Source organism: Rhinoraja longicauda, chromosome 14, assembly GCF_053455715.1.
Source record: "Rhinoraja longicauda isolate Sanriku21f chromosome 14, sRhiLon1.1, whole genome shotgun sequence".
In the NCBI taxonomy this organism is placed as follows: Eukaryota; Metazoa; Chordata; class Chondrichthyes; order Rajiformes; family Arhynchobatidae; genus Rhinoraja; species Rhinoraja longicauda.
In genome coordinates, this window is record NC_135966.1 from 49,701,788 (window position 1) to 49,717,106 (window position 15,319).

Consider the following 15,319-nt stretch of genomic DNA (forward strand, 5'->3'; position numbering starts at 1 on the left):
TATGTCTTCAAGTGTCTCATTAATCCTTGTTTGTTTGTTTCCTGCGGCAGGTTTCAGCAGGCAACGCAGGGGCCTGATGGTGTGGAAGTACAATAAGATGGGCTCGGTCACGATGCTGCGAAGCCAGAAGCCAGTGGAGTGCCTGAGTTACAGTGAGTACCACTGGAGTGTGGATACACCACTTACCTGCTCAACAACAGCTAGAGTTGGACCCAGGCTCTGGAGGAAGCAGCTTGTGCATCATATGCTTTTAGATAGGCACATGAATATGCAGAGATGGAGCACTTGTAGCAGAAGAGTGCAGTGTAATTTGGCATCATGTTCAGCACAGACATCATGGGCCAAAGAGCCTGCTCTTGTGTTGCACAGTTCTATAATCTATGTTTACTTTTTTAGTTTAGTTTAGAAATACAGTGTGGAAACAGGCCATTCAGCCCACCGAGACCACACCAACCAGCTAACGCCCACTCATACTAGCTCCATCCTGCAAACTTGGAACAATTTTTACAGATGCCAATTAACCTACAAACCTGCACATCTTTAGAATGTGGGAGGAAACTGGAGAACCCGGAGAAAACCCACACGACCACAAGGAGAAGGTACAAAGTCCTCACCGACAGCACTGATAGTCAGGATCAAACGCGTCTCTGGTGCTGTAAGGCAGCAACTCTACCACTGGGCCTCTGTGCCAACTATGTTCTCACCTGCAGCTGAGGAAATTGAAATAATTATGAGTTTATACTAACTAATGATAATCCAAATAATGAACGGCATTATTGTGAAAATTCATCTGGTTTATGAATGTCGTTCAAGCAAGGATATGAGACCAAACCCATCAATGTTTAACTCAAGATAGACACAAAATGCTGGAGTAACTCAGCGGGTCAGGCAGCATCTCTGGATAGAAGGAATGGGTGACGTTTCGGGTCAAGACCCTTCTTCAGACTGAGAGACAGGGGAGAGGGAGACTAGAGATATGAAAGGGTGAGGTGTGAAAACGACAGATCAAAGCTGATGGTGATCAAGGAAAATTTGGAATGGTTCATTGTTAGGTGAGGGGAAAGTGACAACGATGCATGCAATCAGTAAAATTAATCAGGAGGACAGTGAAACTCGTCAGAGAACGAGGGTGGGGGAGGGACAAAGGGAGAGGGAAAGCAAGGGTTACTTGAAGTTAGCGAAGTCAATATTCATACCTCTGGGTTGTAAGTTGCCCAAGCGAAATATGAGGTGTTTAACTCATAGCAGCCTTCGGAGTTATTCATTTCAGGTGGCGATTAGATTCATGCTCTTCGACCTTCGTTGACATTGTAACAATCCATTAGTGACCCTGGAGATATCAGCCTGGATTATGTGAGCCACAATCTGCAGCTTGCCCCTGCCAAGGAAAAGAAAGACCAATAAGTGCATCTATTCGCAAACTCTAACCTGAGACCTGGCATGTCAGCGTCCCTGTCCAATTTACTTTGAGCAAGGTAATACATTGAACATAGCGGTAGAGTTGCTGCCTTACAGCGAATGCAGCGCCGGAGACTCAGGTTCGATCCTGACTACGGGTGCTGTCTGTACGGAGTTTGTACATTCTCCCGGTGACCTGCGTGGCTTTTCTCCGAGATCTTCGGTTTCCTCCCACACTCCAAAGACGTACAGGTATGTAGGTTAATTGACTGGGTAAATGTTTAAAAAAGAAAAAAAATTGTCGCCAGTGTGTGTAGGATAGTGTGAGATGCAAAAGTGAGTGCTCACAATCACGATGCTCGAGACAATCTAGAGAAACAAGTATAGTTTATTTGCAAGTCTGCACAGTTGGGTGCCTCCCCTCTCGAGACACACCGAGGTCGGGAAAATCCCTTCTTTTTATTCACTTCAATTTACAATTGTCACACCATTAATTCCTCCCCTTCGGGCTCCTTCCAATCGGAGCACTGAGGTGCACAATCTACCAACACCGCCCCTGTTGCCTCCCACATCATACATCGCATGCGCATTTAAATGAGACATCTTGTCATGCTGGGCGTTTTTGTAATATTCATTTATCTCATTAGGCAAGAGCAGTACAGAATAGTTCATGCCCTTCCTCTCCCCTAGTTCTCTGATTATTTTGCCCTTCCTCCTAGTTCTCTGATTATCTTCTAACACTTGTCCTTGGACTGTCACCATTTGTTCTTGCGGTTTTTTGTTTTTTTCTAGCCGAGCACGGTCGGGTCAGCTATATCTCAGGGTCCTTAGTCTAAATCAATTATCCCTTTTTTACCCCTCTCTCACAATAGTGTTAATGTGTGGGGATCGCTGGGCGGCGCGGACTCGGTGGGCCGAAGGGCCTGTTTCCGCGCTGTATCTCTAAATCTAAATCTAAAAAAATCTAAACAAGTAGAGGCAATGGTATGCCTTCTTCATGGTGACATCTGTGTGGTGGACTCAGGTCAGGTCCTCCTGAGATGTTAAGTGTCGAGGGATCTGAAGCTGCTAAATCTCTCCACATCCAACCCACTGAGGAAAACTGGCATGTGATCTCCTCACCTCTCCTTTCTAAACTCCAACAATCGTTCCTTGCTTTTGTTGAGCTGAGCGGGAGGTGGTTTTTGTGGCACCATTTAATCAGGTGTTCTATCTCTCTCCTGGACACTGACTCATTCCCACCCATGATTCAGCCAACAACAGCAGTGTCGTTGGCGAATCTGTAGATGGCAATGGAGTGTCGATGGCAATGGATGTAAAGAGAGTAGAGCAGGGGGTTTACCACAAGTCCCTGAGATGCGCCTCTTAGGTGGAGATGTTGTTTCCAAGCCACACTGACTGAGGTCTGCTGATGAGAAAATGAAGGATCCCGTTGCAAAAGGCTTTGAAGAGGAGAGAATTGATAGTTATTCTGCTGCAAACTGCATTACAAATTGGGCAATTAACGGGAAAGTGAACTACTCTTGTATTGTCTTCCATGACCACAGAATCAAAGCATTTTACAGACAATGAGTATATTTCAGAAACAGTGGACCCTGCTATCTTGTGAGAAAATCGGCACATTTTAGCAGACTGCTACTGCTAATGACTGCACGACTTACTACATTACTGACAAAATGCTGGAGTGACTCAGCAGGTTAGGCAGCATCTCAGGAGAGAAGGAATGAGTGACGTTTCGGGTCGAGACCTTTCTTCAGACCTTCGATTTGTACCAGCATCTGCAGTTATTTTCTTACACTACGTTACTGAGATCATGCTGGATTGCTCTGGGTGCTTCATGTTGGATGAGGTGTTGAACGATGACCCCCACTTTATCTTCACGTGAACGACCGTACAATGTTCTTCCACTGTCCTGTCAACAACCATCGTGAAAATTGATAAAATTACCATAAACCAATATTCTGTAAAAACAGAAAATGCTGAAAATACTCAGCAGGTCGGGCCACATCTGTGGGGAGAGAAACAGAGTTAAAGTATCTGGTCGAGTTTGCTTCATCTGAAGTGTGGGAGCTTGCTCTGTTTAAATTGAGTTTTGTGTTTTGCTGTGCTGTGCTGAGACATAATATTATTATCATTATGTAAGTGATGTTTACCCATTGTTATGTGAATTTTAATTGATGCAACTGTGGTAAATATTGCATCTGTTCTTCTCCAGCCCAGAAGGAACCAATACTCCTTTTCAGTGGACACAGTGATGGGACGCTTATAAAATGGGAAAGACAACAGTCATCTTACTTTCTGTACAGGTCAGATTCACTCTGAGTCAATGTGTTGTGCTGATTGCCCCTTCTGATGGAGGCATACCCCTTCAAGCACTTTGTCCAATTGGGTTCATTCCATTGTTCACTCTGCGTATGGGACCATCAGAAGAACAATGTGTCATCGTTCCAATTGATTGGATTTCTTTCCAAAAAGTAATAATAAATTGGTGTCATATGTACAAAAGCAACAGGTGAATTCTTCCACTGGGGTATTTCTATTTTAGTTTAGAGACAGAGTGGAAACAGGTCATTCGGCCCACCGACAGCACACCGACCAGCGATCCCCGCACATTAACACTACCCTACCCTACACACACACACACGAGGGACAGTTTTTTGACATTTCCACCAAACCAATTAACCTACAAACCTGTACATACCTTGGAGTGTGGGAGGAAACTGAAGATCCCAGCGCAAACCCACGCACGTCATGGGGAGAAAGTACAAACTCCGTACAGACAAGCACCCATAGTCAGGATTGAACTCGTGTCTTTGGCGCTGTAAAGCAATGGCTCTACCACTATGCCACCATGCAGTGGCGCTACCACTACGCCACCATGCAGTGGCGCTACCACTACGCCACCATGCAGTGGCGCTACCACTACGCCACCATGCAGTGACTCTACCACTACATCACCATGCAGTGGCTCTACCACTATGCCACCATGCAGTGGCTGTACCACTACGCCACCATGCAGTGGTGCTACCACTATGCCACCATGCAGTGGCTGTACCACTACACCACCATGCAGTGGCTGTACCACTATGCCACCATGCAGTGGCTGTACCACTATGCCACCATGCAGTGGCTCCACCACTACACCACCATGCAGTGGCTGTACCACTATGCCACCATGCAGTGGCTGTACCACTATGCCACCATGCAGTGACTCTACCACTACGCCACCATGCAGTGGCGCTACCACTATGCCACCATGCAGTGACTCTACCACTATGCCACCATGCAGTGACTCTACCACTATGCCACCATGCAGTGGCTGTACCACTATGCCACCATGCAGTGGCTGTACCACTACGCCACCATGCAGTGGCGCTACCACTATGCCATCATGCAGTGGCTGTACCACTATGCCACCATGCAGTGTCTCTACCACTATGCCACCATGCAGTGGCTGTACCACTATGCCACCATGCAGTGTCTCTACCACTATGCCACCATGCAGTGGCTGTACCACTATGCCACCATGCTGCCCCATTCCTCTCTTCGTTTCTCCATTTGTTGTAAATGAATTGACCTGGAGATTCATTGGCTGCAATAGTACCCAAATCCACCATTACTGCACAATGTGATGCGTGGAATGGTGGAGGATGGGTTGGATATTTTACCCACCATTTCCTGCAACCCACCCCTAGACTGCTCCACTTCCAGCCATGGTCACTGCACTGCGGTTAATTAAGTGTTTCAGTTCTCACTGGCCAATCTAACCCAACACACCATCACTCTGACCCCTATGTTTGAAATTAAACCTGTGTAGAGCAATTTCTCAACACTGTGGCCCATGTTCTCTGAGATTCTTAATGGTTAGCCATTCATTAATGCTCTATTAATGACCCATTACAAATTATTGCTCAGCATTCAATCTTTGAAATGTTACTAACTGGCTGCTACGTGTTTACATTTGGCTTCCCCCTCGTCAGTCGTGAATTGTTCAATACGTTTGAAGCACAGTCCGTTGGAAAGGGGAAACACCGCAGCGCCCAAGTGGCCAGACGCCGCAGAGCCCTGTCCTTTCGTAGTCCAGCTGGCGGGCGTCCGAGCAGGGCAGAGGAATCACCTGGAGCCAAGAGACCACGTGAACCCAATGTCCCATGCAGCTTTACCAGGTAAAGGAGCTCTGTGCTCTCCCTGGGCTCTTTGGTCAGCAACAGTCTCCTCAGGATGAATGAATCAATCAATTAATTAATTAATACTTTTATTGTCACATGTGGCAAGTCACAGTGAAATTCTTTGCTTGCGTACCCAAGGTATGCAAATAGTCGCCACATAAAGGGCACTGACAACGTTGCAAAGTATATAGGAAGGAAATGCAGGTGCTGGTTTAAACCGAAGATAGACACAAACTGCTGGAGTAACTCAGCAGGGGAGGCTGCGTCTCTGGAGAGAAGGAATGGGTGACGGTTTGGATCGAGACCCTTCTTCAGACTACAAAATATCCTACGCCAGGTCCTCCTTTGTTCCCCCCCCCCCCATTTGAATGACCTGAGTGCTCCCCTTTGTGTTTCCGATGCTCCACCTGACTGCTGGACGAGTCACAATATGTCCTCCTTTGATCTACCTCACCTCTTGTGCCCAGTGTTCCCGATGTGGTCTCCTGTACATCTGTGAGACCAAGCATAGACTCGCCGACCATTTCACTGAACACTAGGTCATCCAAGGCATGCTGGATCTCCCGGTTGCTAACCATTTTAACTCCCTTACCAATTCCCATACGAACCTTTCTGTCCTGGGCCTCCTCCATTGCCACAGTGAGGTCACATGCAAACCGGAGGAACAGCACCTCATATTCCATGTGGGTAGATTACAACCCAATGGTATGAACATTGAATTCTGCATATTTAAATAACCTCGAAGAACCCCCGCTCTCCCTCCCCTACCTCTCCTACACTCACTTTTCTTCCCCGGCCTCGCTTGTTCCCCACCTAAACCCGCACCTATCACTTCCCTTCCCTTCCCTCGGCACCTATATTCCTTCCTCGGGCTTCTCAATTTTCAACTCTTTCGTCTTTTTGTCTCACACCTTCCGTCTTTTCATCTCCGGCCATTGTCCAACCATCTGCCTATCAACCCGCTCCCCCCCCTCACCTGTGTCCACCTGTTACCTGCCATGCTTTCTCCGTCCCCTCCGCTCTCCCCGTTCCGTCCCCATCCCCACAATTACTGAAGAAGGGTCCCAACCCGAAACATCAACCATCCATGTTCTCCAGAGATGCTGCCTGCCCTTCTGAGTTACTCCAGCACTTTGTTTCCTTTGTTTCGTAAACCAGTGTCTGCAGTTTCTAATCCCTCTTTGATCTTGCAGATAAAAACGGTGGTACCATTCTCGAATGCATTGGAATTTTCCTTTGTATCCCCACCAATATCAGACAACCAACATTGAAGCACATTATATAATTGATTATCTCATTGCTCTTTGCGGAAGCTAAATACAAGTTATTTGAAGGAAGAAATAAATGTTATATTGAGACTTTGTGAAGGGAAATTGTTGTGGACGCTGATCCTTAAGCCAAAGTTCAGAGAACAGGTTAGTCAAAGGGATTTGAATGCAAAATAGATGACTAAATGAAACAGTGAATGGTAAATCCTTTGAGTCATTCTGAAAAGTTAAGATGGATGAGCTAAGAAATTATTTATATCGATGCAGTACTCTCAGGTCTTCAGTACGTTACAAGACAATTTATCAATTAAACAATTACCATGAGACACTGGATCAGCATGGACAATTTAGCCTGAAGAGCCTAATTCTGTGTTGAATAATGTTCTCTGGTTTGTTTTATGTGGGGGGTGGGCGGGGGGGGGTCAGGGGAATTTTTTTTTTCAATCTCTTACCTTGCCGGAGATGCGACTGTTTTCCGGATGGTATCTCTGGTCGCTCTGCGGCCTAACATCGTGGAGCTGGCGGCCTTGCTCGAGACTGACTTTGAGTCCCACTGCCGGAACGTGGACTTACCATCGGAGTGAGCGACCCCTTGCCTGGGATCGGACTTCAACACCAAGGAGCTCGCAGTCTCGGGTAGAGACCAATGTCAGGAGCTCTAAATGACGCAGAAGGTTTCGACCAGCCCCGACCCGGGTCCGATCGCTTGGCATGGGGGATCTGAGATTCCCCCCCGATACGGGAGCTTGATCACCCCGACGAGGAGGGTCCAACCGCCAGCTACGGGAGTCAAGATCATCCCATCAACAGAAGGCTCGAGGCCCCCGACTGCGGGAGAACAAAGAAGGAAAGAGGTTGACATTTTTTTCGCCTTCCATCACAGTAAGGAATGTGGAAGGAGTCACTGTGGTGGATGTTCATGTTAAAATGTATGTTGTGTTCTGTTGCTTTTTGTTCTTATGACTGTATGGCAAATGAAATTCTTCGTATGTTGCAAAACATACTTGGCTAATAATGTATGATTATGATTATGATAACTCTGACTCGAGAGTGTTCAGTCATCATTGGGATGTCCTGGTCACAGAACTACTTTAAACCAGTCTGAAGAAGGGTCACCTATACCTTTTCCCCAGAGATGCTGTCTGGCCCGCTGAGTTTCTCCAGCTTTTTGTGTCCATTTCGGTTTAAACCAGAATCTGTCGTTCCTCTCTACACACTTAATCAGTCAAGCTTTCTTGAAGGCATAAGGCTGTCAAGATGTTCAGACGAATTGAATATTTGCAAATATCTCAGATATTCAACGACATTCTTACGGTTAGTAAGAAAGATGCTTAAAAAATGAGTAAAGTTTTATTTCAGAGACAAAAAGTGTACTATTTCACCTGCAATCTTCTCCACTCTTGCCTGTAAAGCTACAGCAAGTTAGAATTTGATCGTTCTTGTCCCGGTTTGTATGATAATTGAACAGTCCTTACTCTTGGTTCAATTGACTGTGCTCACTAATGCTGAGGCAGGTCAGATTTGGCTCAACGACAGTGGGCAGATTCCCGAGTGTAAAGTGCCGCGACGTAGCTGAGGTTTACAAGAATGATTCCAGGAATGAGCAGATGATGAGCGCTGGAGAGCACTGGACCTCTGCTCGCTGGAGTTTAGAAGGTTGAGGGGGGACCTCATTGAAACTTGCAGAGTAATGAAAGGCATAGATAGATGTTTCCACTGGTGGGAGAGTCTAGGGCCAGAGGTCATAGCCTCAGAATTAAAGGATGCTCTTTTAGAAAGGAGGCGAGGAGGAACTTTAGTCAGAGCATGGTTAATCTGTGGACCTCATTGCCATAGAGGGCTGAGGAGGCTGTCAGTGGATATTTTTAAGGCAATAGACAATAGACAATAGGTGCAGGAGTAGGCCATTCGACCCTTCGAGCCAGCACCGCCATTCAATGTGATCATGGCTGATCGTTCTCAATCAGTAGCACGGTAGCGCAGCGGTAGAGTTGCTGCTTTACAGCGAATGCAGCGCCGGAGACTCAGGTTCGATCCTGACTACGGGTGCTGCACTGTAAGGAGTTTGTACGTTCTCCCCGTGACCTGCGTGGGTTTTCTCCGAGATCTTCGGTTTCCTCCCACACTCCAAAGACGTACAGGTATGTAGGTTAATTGGCTGGGTAAATGTAAAAATTGTCCCTAGTGGGTGTAGGATAGTGTTAATGTACGGGGATCGCTGGGCGGCACGGACTTGGTGGGCCGAAAAGGCCTGTTTCCGGCTGTATATATATGATATGATATGATATGATAGTACCCCGTTCCTGCCTTCTCCCCATACCCTCTGACTCCGCTATCCTCAAGAGCTCTATCCAGCAGAGTTGGACAAATTCTTGATTAGTGCGGGTGTCAAGGGTTATGGGGAGAAGGCAGGAAAATGGGATTAGGAGGCAAAGATCAGCCATGATTGAATGGCGGAGTAGACTCGATGGGCCGAATGGCCTAATTCTACTCCTATAACTTGTGAACTTGTGAAGAACTTTGCATCGTGTCACCAATACCAGAGCACGTTTGGGAGCATAGTTAGAATGGGCGAACGTTAGGAGTTACACTTACTATTAATGGCACTTCCTCAGAGGACTTGTATCATAAAAACATGTAAGCAGAAGCTGGGCGATGGAGGTGGACTCTGAGATGCATTCAGAGAAGGGGGGAAAGTTAGAGAAATTTGGGTGGGGATTTCAAAACTAAGGAGCTGCTTAGCTCAACAGTTCCAATGTAAAGAACAGGTGAGAGTAATTTAGGGAACCCGATCATTAATCAAAGCTGGAGTGAATAGAGCTGCTTTCCAATTCTAAAAATAAAAGCCTGCCGATACCAGAAACATGCAATCAAAGCAGGGGAAGGCTGAAAATACTCACCAGGTCAGGCAGCATCTGTGCAGCAAGAGGTAGATAACCATTCAAGTGAAGATAGACACAAAAAGCTGGGGTAACTCCACGGGTCAGACAGCATCTCTGCAGGAAAGGGACAGATGACATTTCGGGTCGAGACCCTTCTTCAAATCTTCGGTTTAAACCAACATCTACAGTTTCTTCCCACACTCCTAAAAATTCAAGTGGTTACCTTTCATCTATTCAGCACGTTCTGTTCATGCTTCCAAATGGTCTGTTTTCTGGATAAGATTACATAGAAACTTAGAAACTAGGTGCAGGAGTAGGCCATTCAGCCCTTCGAGCCAGCGCTGCCATTCAATATGATAATTGCTGATCATCCAAAATCAATACCCCATTCCTACTTTCTCCCGATATCCCTTGATTCCATTAGCCCTAAGAGCTAAATCTAACTCTTTCCTGAAAACATCCAGTGAATTGGCCTCCACTGCCTTCTGCGGCAGAGAATTCCACAGATCATTCATTGAATGGCATACAGACAAAATGCAGCCCAACAAAGAGGGCGGTGAGATATTCTAACCCATGGCCAGTAGGTGTATTTTGAACGCTAACATCCCGGCATGGTTTTTTGGGTTGTAGGTCGGTGTTTGTGGAAGAGCTGGATATGCTGGTCCTTGCTGCTGATGATGGCAATATCTACCTTTGGGGCTTCGATGACTCCCTGTCCAGCATTCTCAAGATGATGCCTTCAAGAACAAGCCGAGAGGAGAATAGCACAAGGGTAAGAGGGCACCAGAGGTGGTCTGACATCTCCAAGTAAACAAGCAGCCCGAACAAACATGATCTGATTTGATTCACCAGTGTGAACATTCAAAGGCCAATTATGCATTTTAGAAACATAGAACATAGTTGCAGGAGGAGGCCATTTGGCCCTTTGAGCCAGCACCGCCATTCATGTGATCATGGCGGATCATCCACAATTAGTAACCCGTGCCTGCCTGCTCCCCATATCCCTTGATTCCACTAGCCCCTAGAGCTCTATCCAACTCTCTTTTAAATTCCCCCAGTGAATTGGCCTCCACTGCCTTCTGTGGCAGAGAATTCCACAAATTCACAACTCTGTGAAAAAGTTCTTTCTCATCTCAGTTTTAAATGGCCTCCCCTTAATTCTTAGACTGTGGCCCCTGGTTCTGGACTCCCCCAACATTGGGAACATTTTTCCTGCATCTAGCTTGTCCAATCCTTTAATAATTTTATATGTTTCTATAAGATCCCCTCTCATCCTTCTAAATTCCAGTGAATACAAGCCCAGTCTTTCCAATCTTTCCTCATGTGACAGTCCTGCCATCCTGGGGATTAGCCTCGTGAACCCACTGCCTCAATAGCAAGGATGTCTTTCCTCAAATTAGGAGACCAAAAGTGCACACAATACTCCAGATGTGGTCTTACCAGGGGCCTGTACACCTGCAGAAGGACCGCTTGACTCCTATACTCCAATCCTTTGAGGATGGGTTTGCACTGATTAGCCAGCCAGTTTTAGAGGGGACATTGTCCACCCAACCGACTCTGATAAGCATTGGGCAGCCTGCAGTCGGTGCTGTTGCCTCATGGTTCCAAGGTCAGGATAAAACCCAGATCCTTGGAATTATGTCCATGCAGAATTTGCATGTTTTTTCGGTGACCACATGGGTTTGATGATGATACTTTATTATCACTTGCAACTAGGTGCAGTTAACTTCTTTGTTTATGCATACAAAGTACATAAAAGACTCACCACAAAGGCGCCGACAAAGGTACTAAAAGTACTCGTCCCTTCTTGGTTGCCACTCCCAGGGTCCCTCTTAATTCTCTGTGGACCCCCCCCCGCACGCTGGGTTCCCTTAGTTCTCAGTGTCCTTCCCCACCCCAGGTCCTCCGTTCTCGGTGCCCCCACCCTAGGTCCCCCTTAGTTCTCAGCGACCGCTCCATGCCAGGTCCCTCTAGAAGATGGTTTCCTCTGGATGCTCCATTTTCCCCGGCGATTGGGAAGACATATTGGAACGTTAGTTGGCCACTGCAAGTGACCACTTGGTGTGGGTTAACATCACATAGAATCAAGGGGGGAGTTGACCAGCACGAGCGACAGGAAATAAGCTGCTGGGCTACAGGGAGATGCGGAAAGGTGCAAATGAGATTGCTTCTCTGGGAATTGGCATGCACCCATTAGCCCAGGTGGCCCCTTTCCATGTTGTTTTATATATGATCACATCACGCTCAATTTAGTGGCTGGGCCATGTGTGGAGCTCCCTTCCATTGATGCACTTTCAGTACTTATGCTTCTGAATATTAAATATTAAACATTGATTAATGATGCATGCTCTCAGCCATGGCAAAGTACAATGATGGAGCAGCTTCAGGGAGAAGGTTTCATGGCAGGGACGGCTAATTGGTGAAAATCCTTCAAGTGGAAATGGAGATGGAACAAGAAAGGACAGGAAACCCCTTAAATGGTTGCATAGATCATGGATGAAGACAGACAAGAAGAAGAATGAGAAGGAACTTAAAGCTTAAAAAGTGATCAGTAATAAAGGAAAGCTGCAGCATCCACTCTGCACAGCACAACTGTTGCTGGAGTGTCCTCCTTCTCATGATGCCTGAGGCACCATGTCAGAAACGCCTCCCTTGTGAGCAGAGGACAAGATGGGTAGAGTGGAGTACTGTGTGCAGTTGTGGTTGCCCCATTGCAGGGGAGACCAGAGCGGGGGCAGAAGGCGTTTACCAGGATACTGCCTGGATGAGAGAGTGTCTCGGTTCGAGAGTGTTTTATTGTCATGTGTCCCAGATAGAACAATGAAATTCTTACTTGCAGCAGAAGAATATACAACAGAATATGTACACATAGTACACTGTAAACAATATAATAAATGAGAGAGAGAAAAAAGTTCAAAGTTCGCATATGTACACATACTCACAAATGCACATATACACCGATCAGCTGAAACATTATGACCTGATGACCCAAAACATTATGCCCACCTGCCTAATGTGCTGTTGGTCCTCCGTGTGCAGCCCCATACGCAGCAGGGTGCGATGCACTGTGTATCAATAGACAATAGGTGCAGGAGTAGGCCATTCGGCCCTTTGAGCCCACTGCCATTCAATGTGATCATGGCTGATCATTCTCAATCAGTACCCCGTTCCTGCTTTCTCCCCATACCCCCTGACTCCGCTATCCTCAAGAGCTCTATCTAGCTCTCTCTTGAATGTATTCAGAGAATTGGCCTCCACTGCCCTCTGAGGCAGAGAATTCCACAGATTCACAACTCTCTGACTAAAAAAGTTTTTCCTCATCTCTGTTCTAAATGGCCTACCCCTTATTCTTAAACTGTGGCCCCTGGTTCTGGACTCCCCCAACATTGGGAACATGTTTCCTGCCTCTAACATGTCCAACCCCTTAATAATCTTATACGTTTCGATAAGATCCCCTCTCATCCTTCTAAATTCCAGTGTATACAAACCTAGTCACTCCAGTCTTTCAACATATGACAGTCCCGCCATTCCAGGAATTAACCTAGTAATTAACCTACGCTGCACACCCTCAATGGCAAGAATATCCTTCCTCAAATTTGGAGACCAAAACTGCACACAGTACTCCAGGTGTGGTCTCACTAGGGCCCTGTACAACTGCAGAAGGACCTCTTTGCTCCTATACTCAACTCCTCTTGTTATGAAGGCCAACATTCCATTGGCTTTCTTCACTGCCTGCTGTACCTGCATGCTTCCTTTCAGTGACTGATGCACTAAGACACCCAGATCACGTTGTACGTCCCCTTTTCCTAACTTGACACCATTCAAATAATAATCTGCCTTCCTATTCTTACCACCAAAGTGGATAACCTCACACTTATCCACATTAAACTGCATCTGCCATGCATCCGCCCACTCACACAACCTGTCCAAGTCACCCTGCAACCTCATAGCATCTTCCTCACAGTTCACACTGCCACCTAGCTTTGTATCATCGGCAAATTTGCTAATGGTACTTTTAATCCCTTCATCCAAGTCATTGATGTATATTGTAAATAGCTGCGGTCCCAACACCGAGCCTTGCGGTACCCCACTAGTCACTGCCTGCCATTCTGAAAGGGACCCATTTATCCCCACTCTTTGCTTTCTGTCTGTCAACCAACTTTCCATCCATGTCAGTACCCTACCTCCAATACCATGTGCTCTAATTTTGCCCACCAATCTCCTATGTGAGACCTTGTCGAAGGCTTTCTGAAAGTCGAGGTACACCACATCCACCGGCTCTCCCCTGTCAATTTTCCTAGTTACATCCTCAAAAAATCCCAGTAGATTAGTCAAGCACGAGTATATCGTGACATGTTCCTCCCATGACCACCATTAACATTTTCTGTGACTTGTGCCACAGTGGACCTTATCATCATATCATATATATACAGCCGCAAACAGGCCTTTTCGGCCCACCAAGTCCGTGCCGCCCAGCGATCCCCGTACATTAACACTATCCTACACCCACTAGGGACAATCTTTATTTTATTTATTTTTTAATTTATTTTTTTTACATTTACCCAGCCAATTAACCTACATACCTGTACTTCTTCGGTTTGGTTCGGACCAGACGGGATAGCCTTCGTTGCCCTCGCGCATCGATGAGCCTTGGGTCACCAACACCCTGTCGCCGGTTTGTGGTTTGTCCCTCCTCGGACCACTGTCGGTCGGTACTCACCACTGCTGACCGGGAGCACCCCACAAGCCTTGCCGTTTCAGAGATGCTCTGACCCAGTCGTCTGGCCATAACAATTTGGCCCTTGTCAAAGTCGCTCAGGTCTTTACTCCTGCCCATTTCTCCTGCATCCAACACACCAACTTCAAGAACTGACTGTTCACTTGCTGCCTAATATATCCCATCCCTTGACAGGTGCCATTGTAACAAGATAACCAATGTTATTCACTTCACCTGTCAGTGGTCATAATGTTTTGGCTGATCGGTGTATGTATATATATATAAATATATATATATATATACCGATCATATATACACTATCTTCCCTACAGCCATTCAGCTATTAAACACTACAACCTCAAATAAGTTCTGAACTACATAGACTATTATTGTTATTGCACTATTATTGTTCCTTTTGTGTGTACGTATGTGTGTGTGGGTTTTCTCCAGGTGCTCCCATTTCCTGCCATACTTCAAAGATGTACAGGTTTGTAAGGGTGATTGCTGATTGGCGTGGACTCATTGTGCCGAAGGGCCTGGTTCCGCACTGTATCTCTAAAGTCTAAAGGTAGACAGCCAGAAACCTTTTCCAAGGGTGGAAAGTCAGAGAAGAGAGGACACAGCTTTAAGGTGGGAGGGACAAAACATAAAGAAGATGTACAAGCTAGATTTTGTACATGGAGTGGTGGGCCTGGAAAGCAAGGGATGGAGGTAGATACGATAGTGGCATTCAAGAGGTTTTTAGGTAGGCACATGGATATACAAAGAATGGGGGGATATAGAGCATGTGCAGGCAGAAGAGATCAGTTTACATTGGCATCATATTCGGCATGGACATTGTGGGCTGAAGGGCCTGTTCCTGTGCTGTACTCATATTTCATATTT

The 15,319-nt window shown here is 46.4% G+C and overlaps 1 protein-coding gene across 1 annotated transcript in view; it reads left to right on the plus strand.

Annotated features, from left to right (window-relative positions):
• Nucleotides 1-15,319, plus strand: part of LOC144599959 (cell division cycle protein 20 homolog) — a 37,820-nt gene that overhangs the window by 1,826 nt on the left and 20,675 nt on the right. The window contains exons 2-5 of the mRNA XM_078411239.1: nt 51-152; nt 3,614-3,704; nt 5,379-5,564; nt 10,348-10,489. Of these exons, the coding sequence (XP_078267365.1) occupies nt 77-152; nt 3,614-3,704; nt 5,379-5,564; nt 10,348-10,489 (495 nt within the window). The 5' untranslated portion in view covers nt 51-76. The remainder of the gene's footprint in view (nt 1-50; nt 153-3,613; nt 3,705-5,378; nt 5,565-10,347; nt 10,490-15,319) is intronic.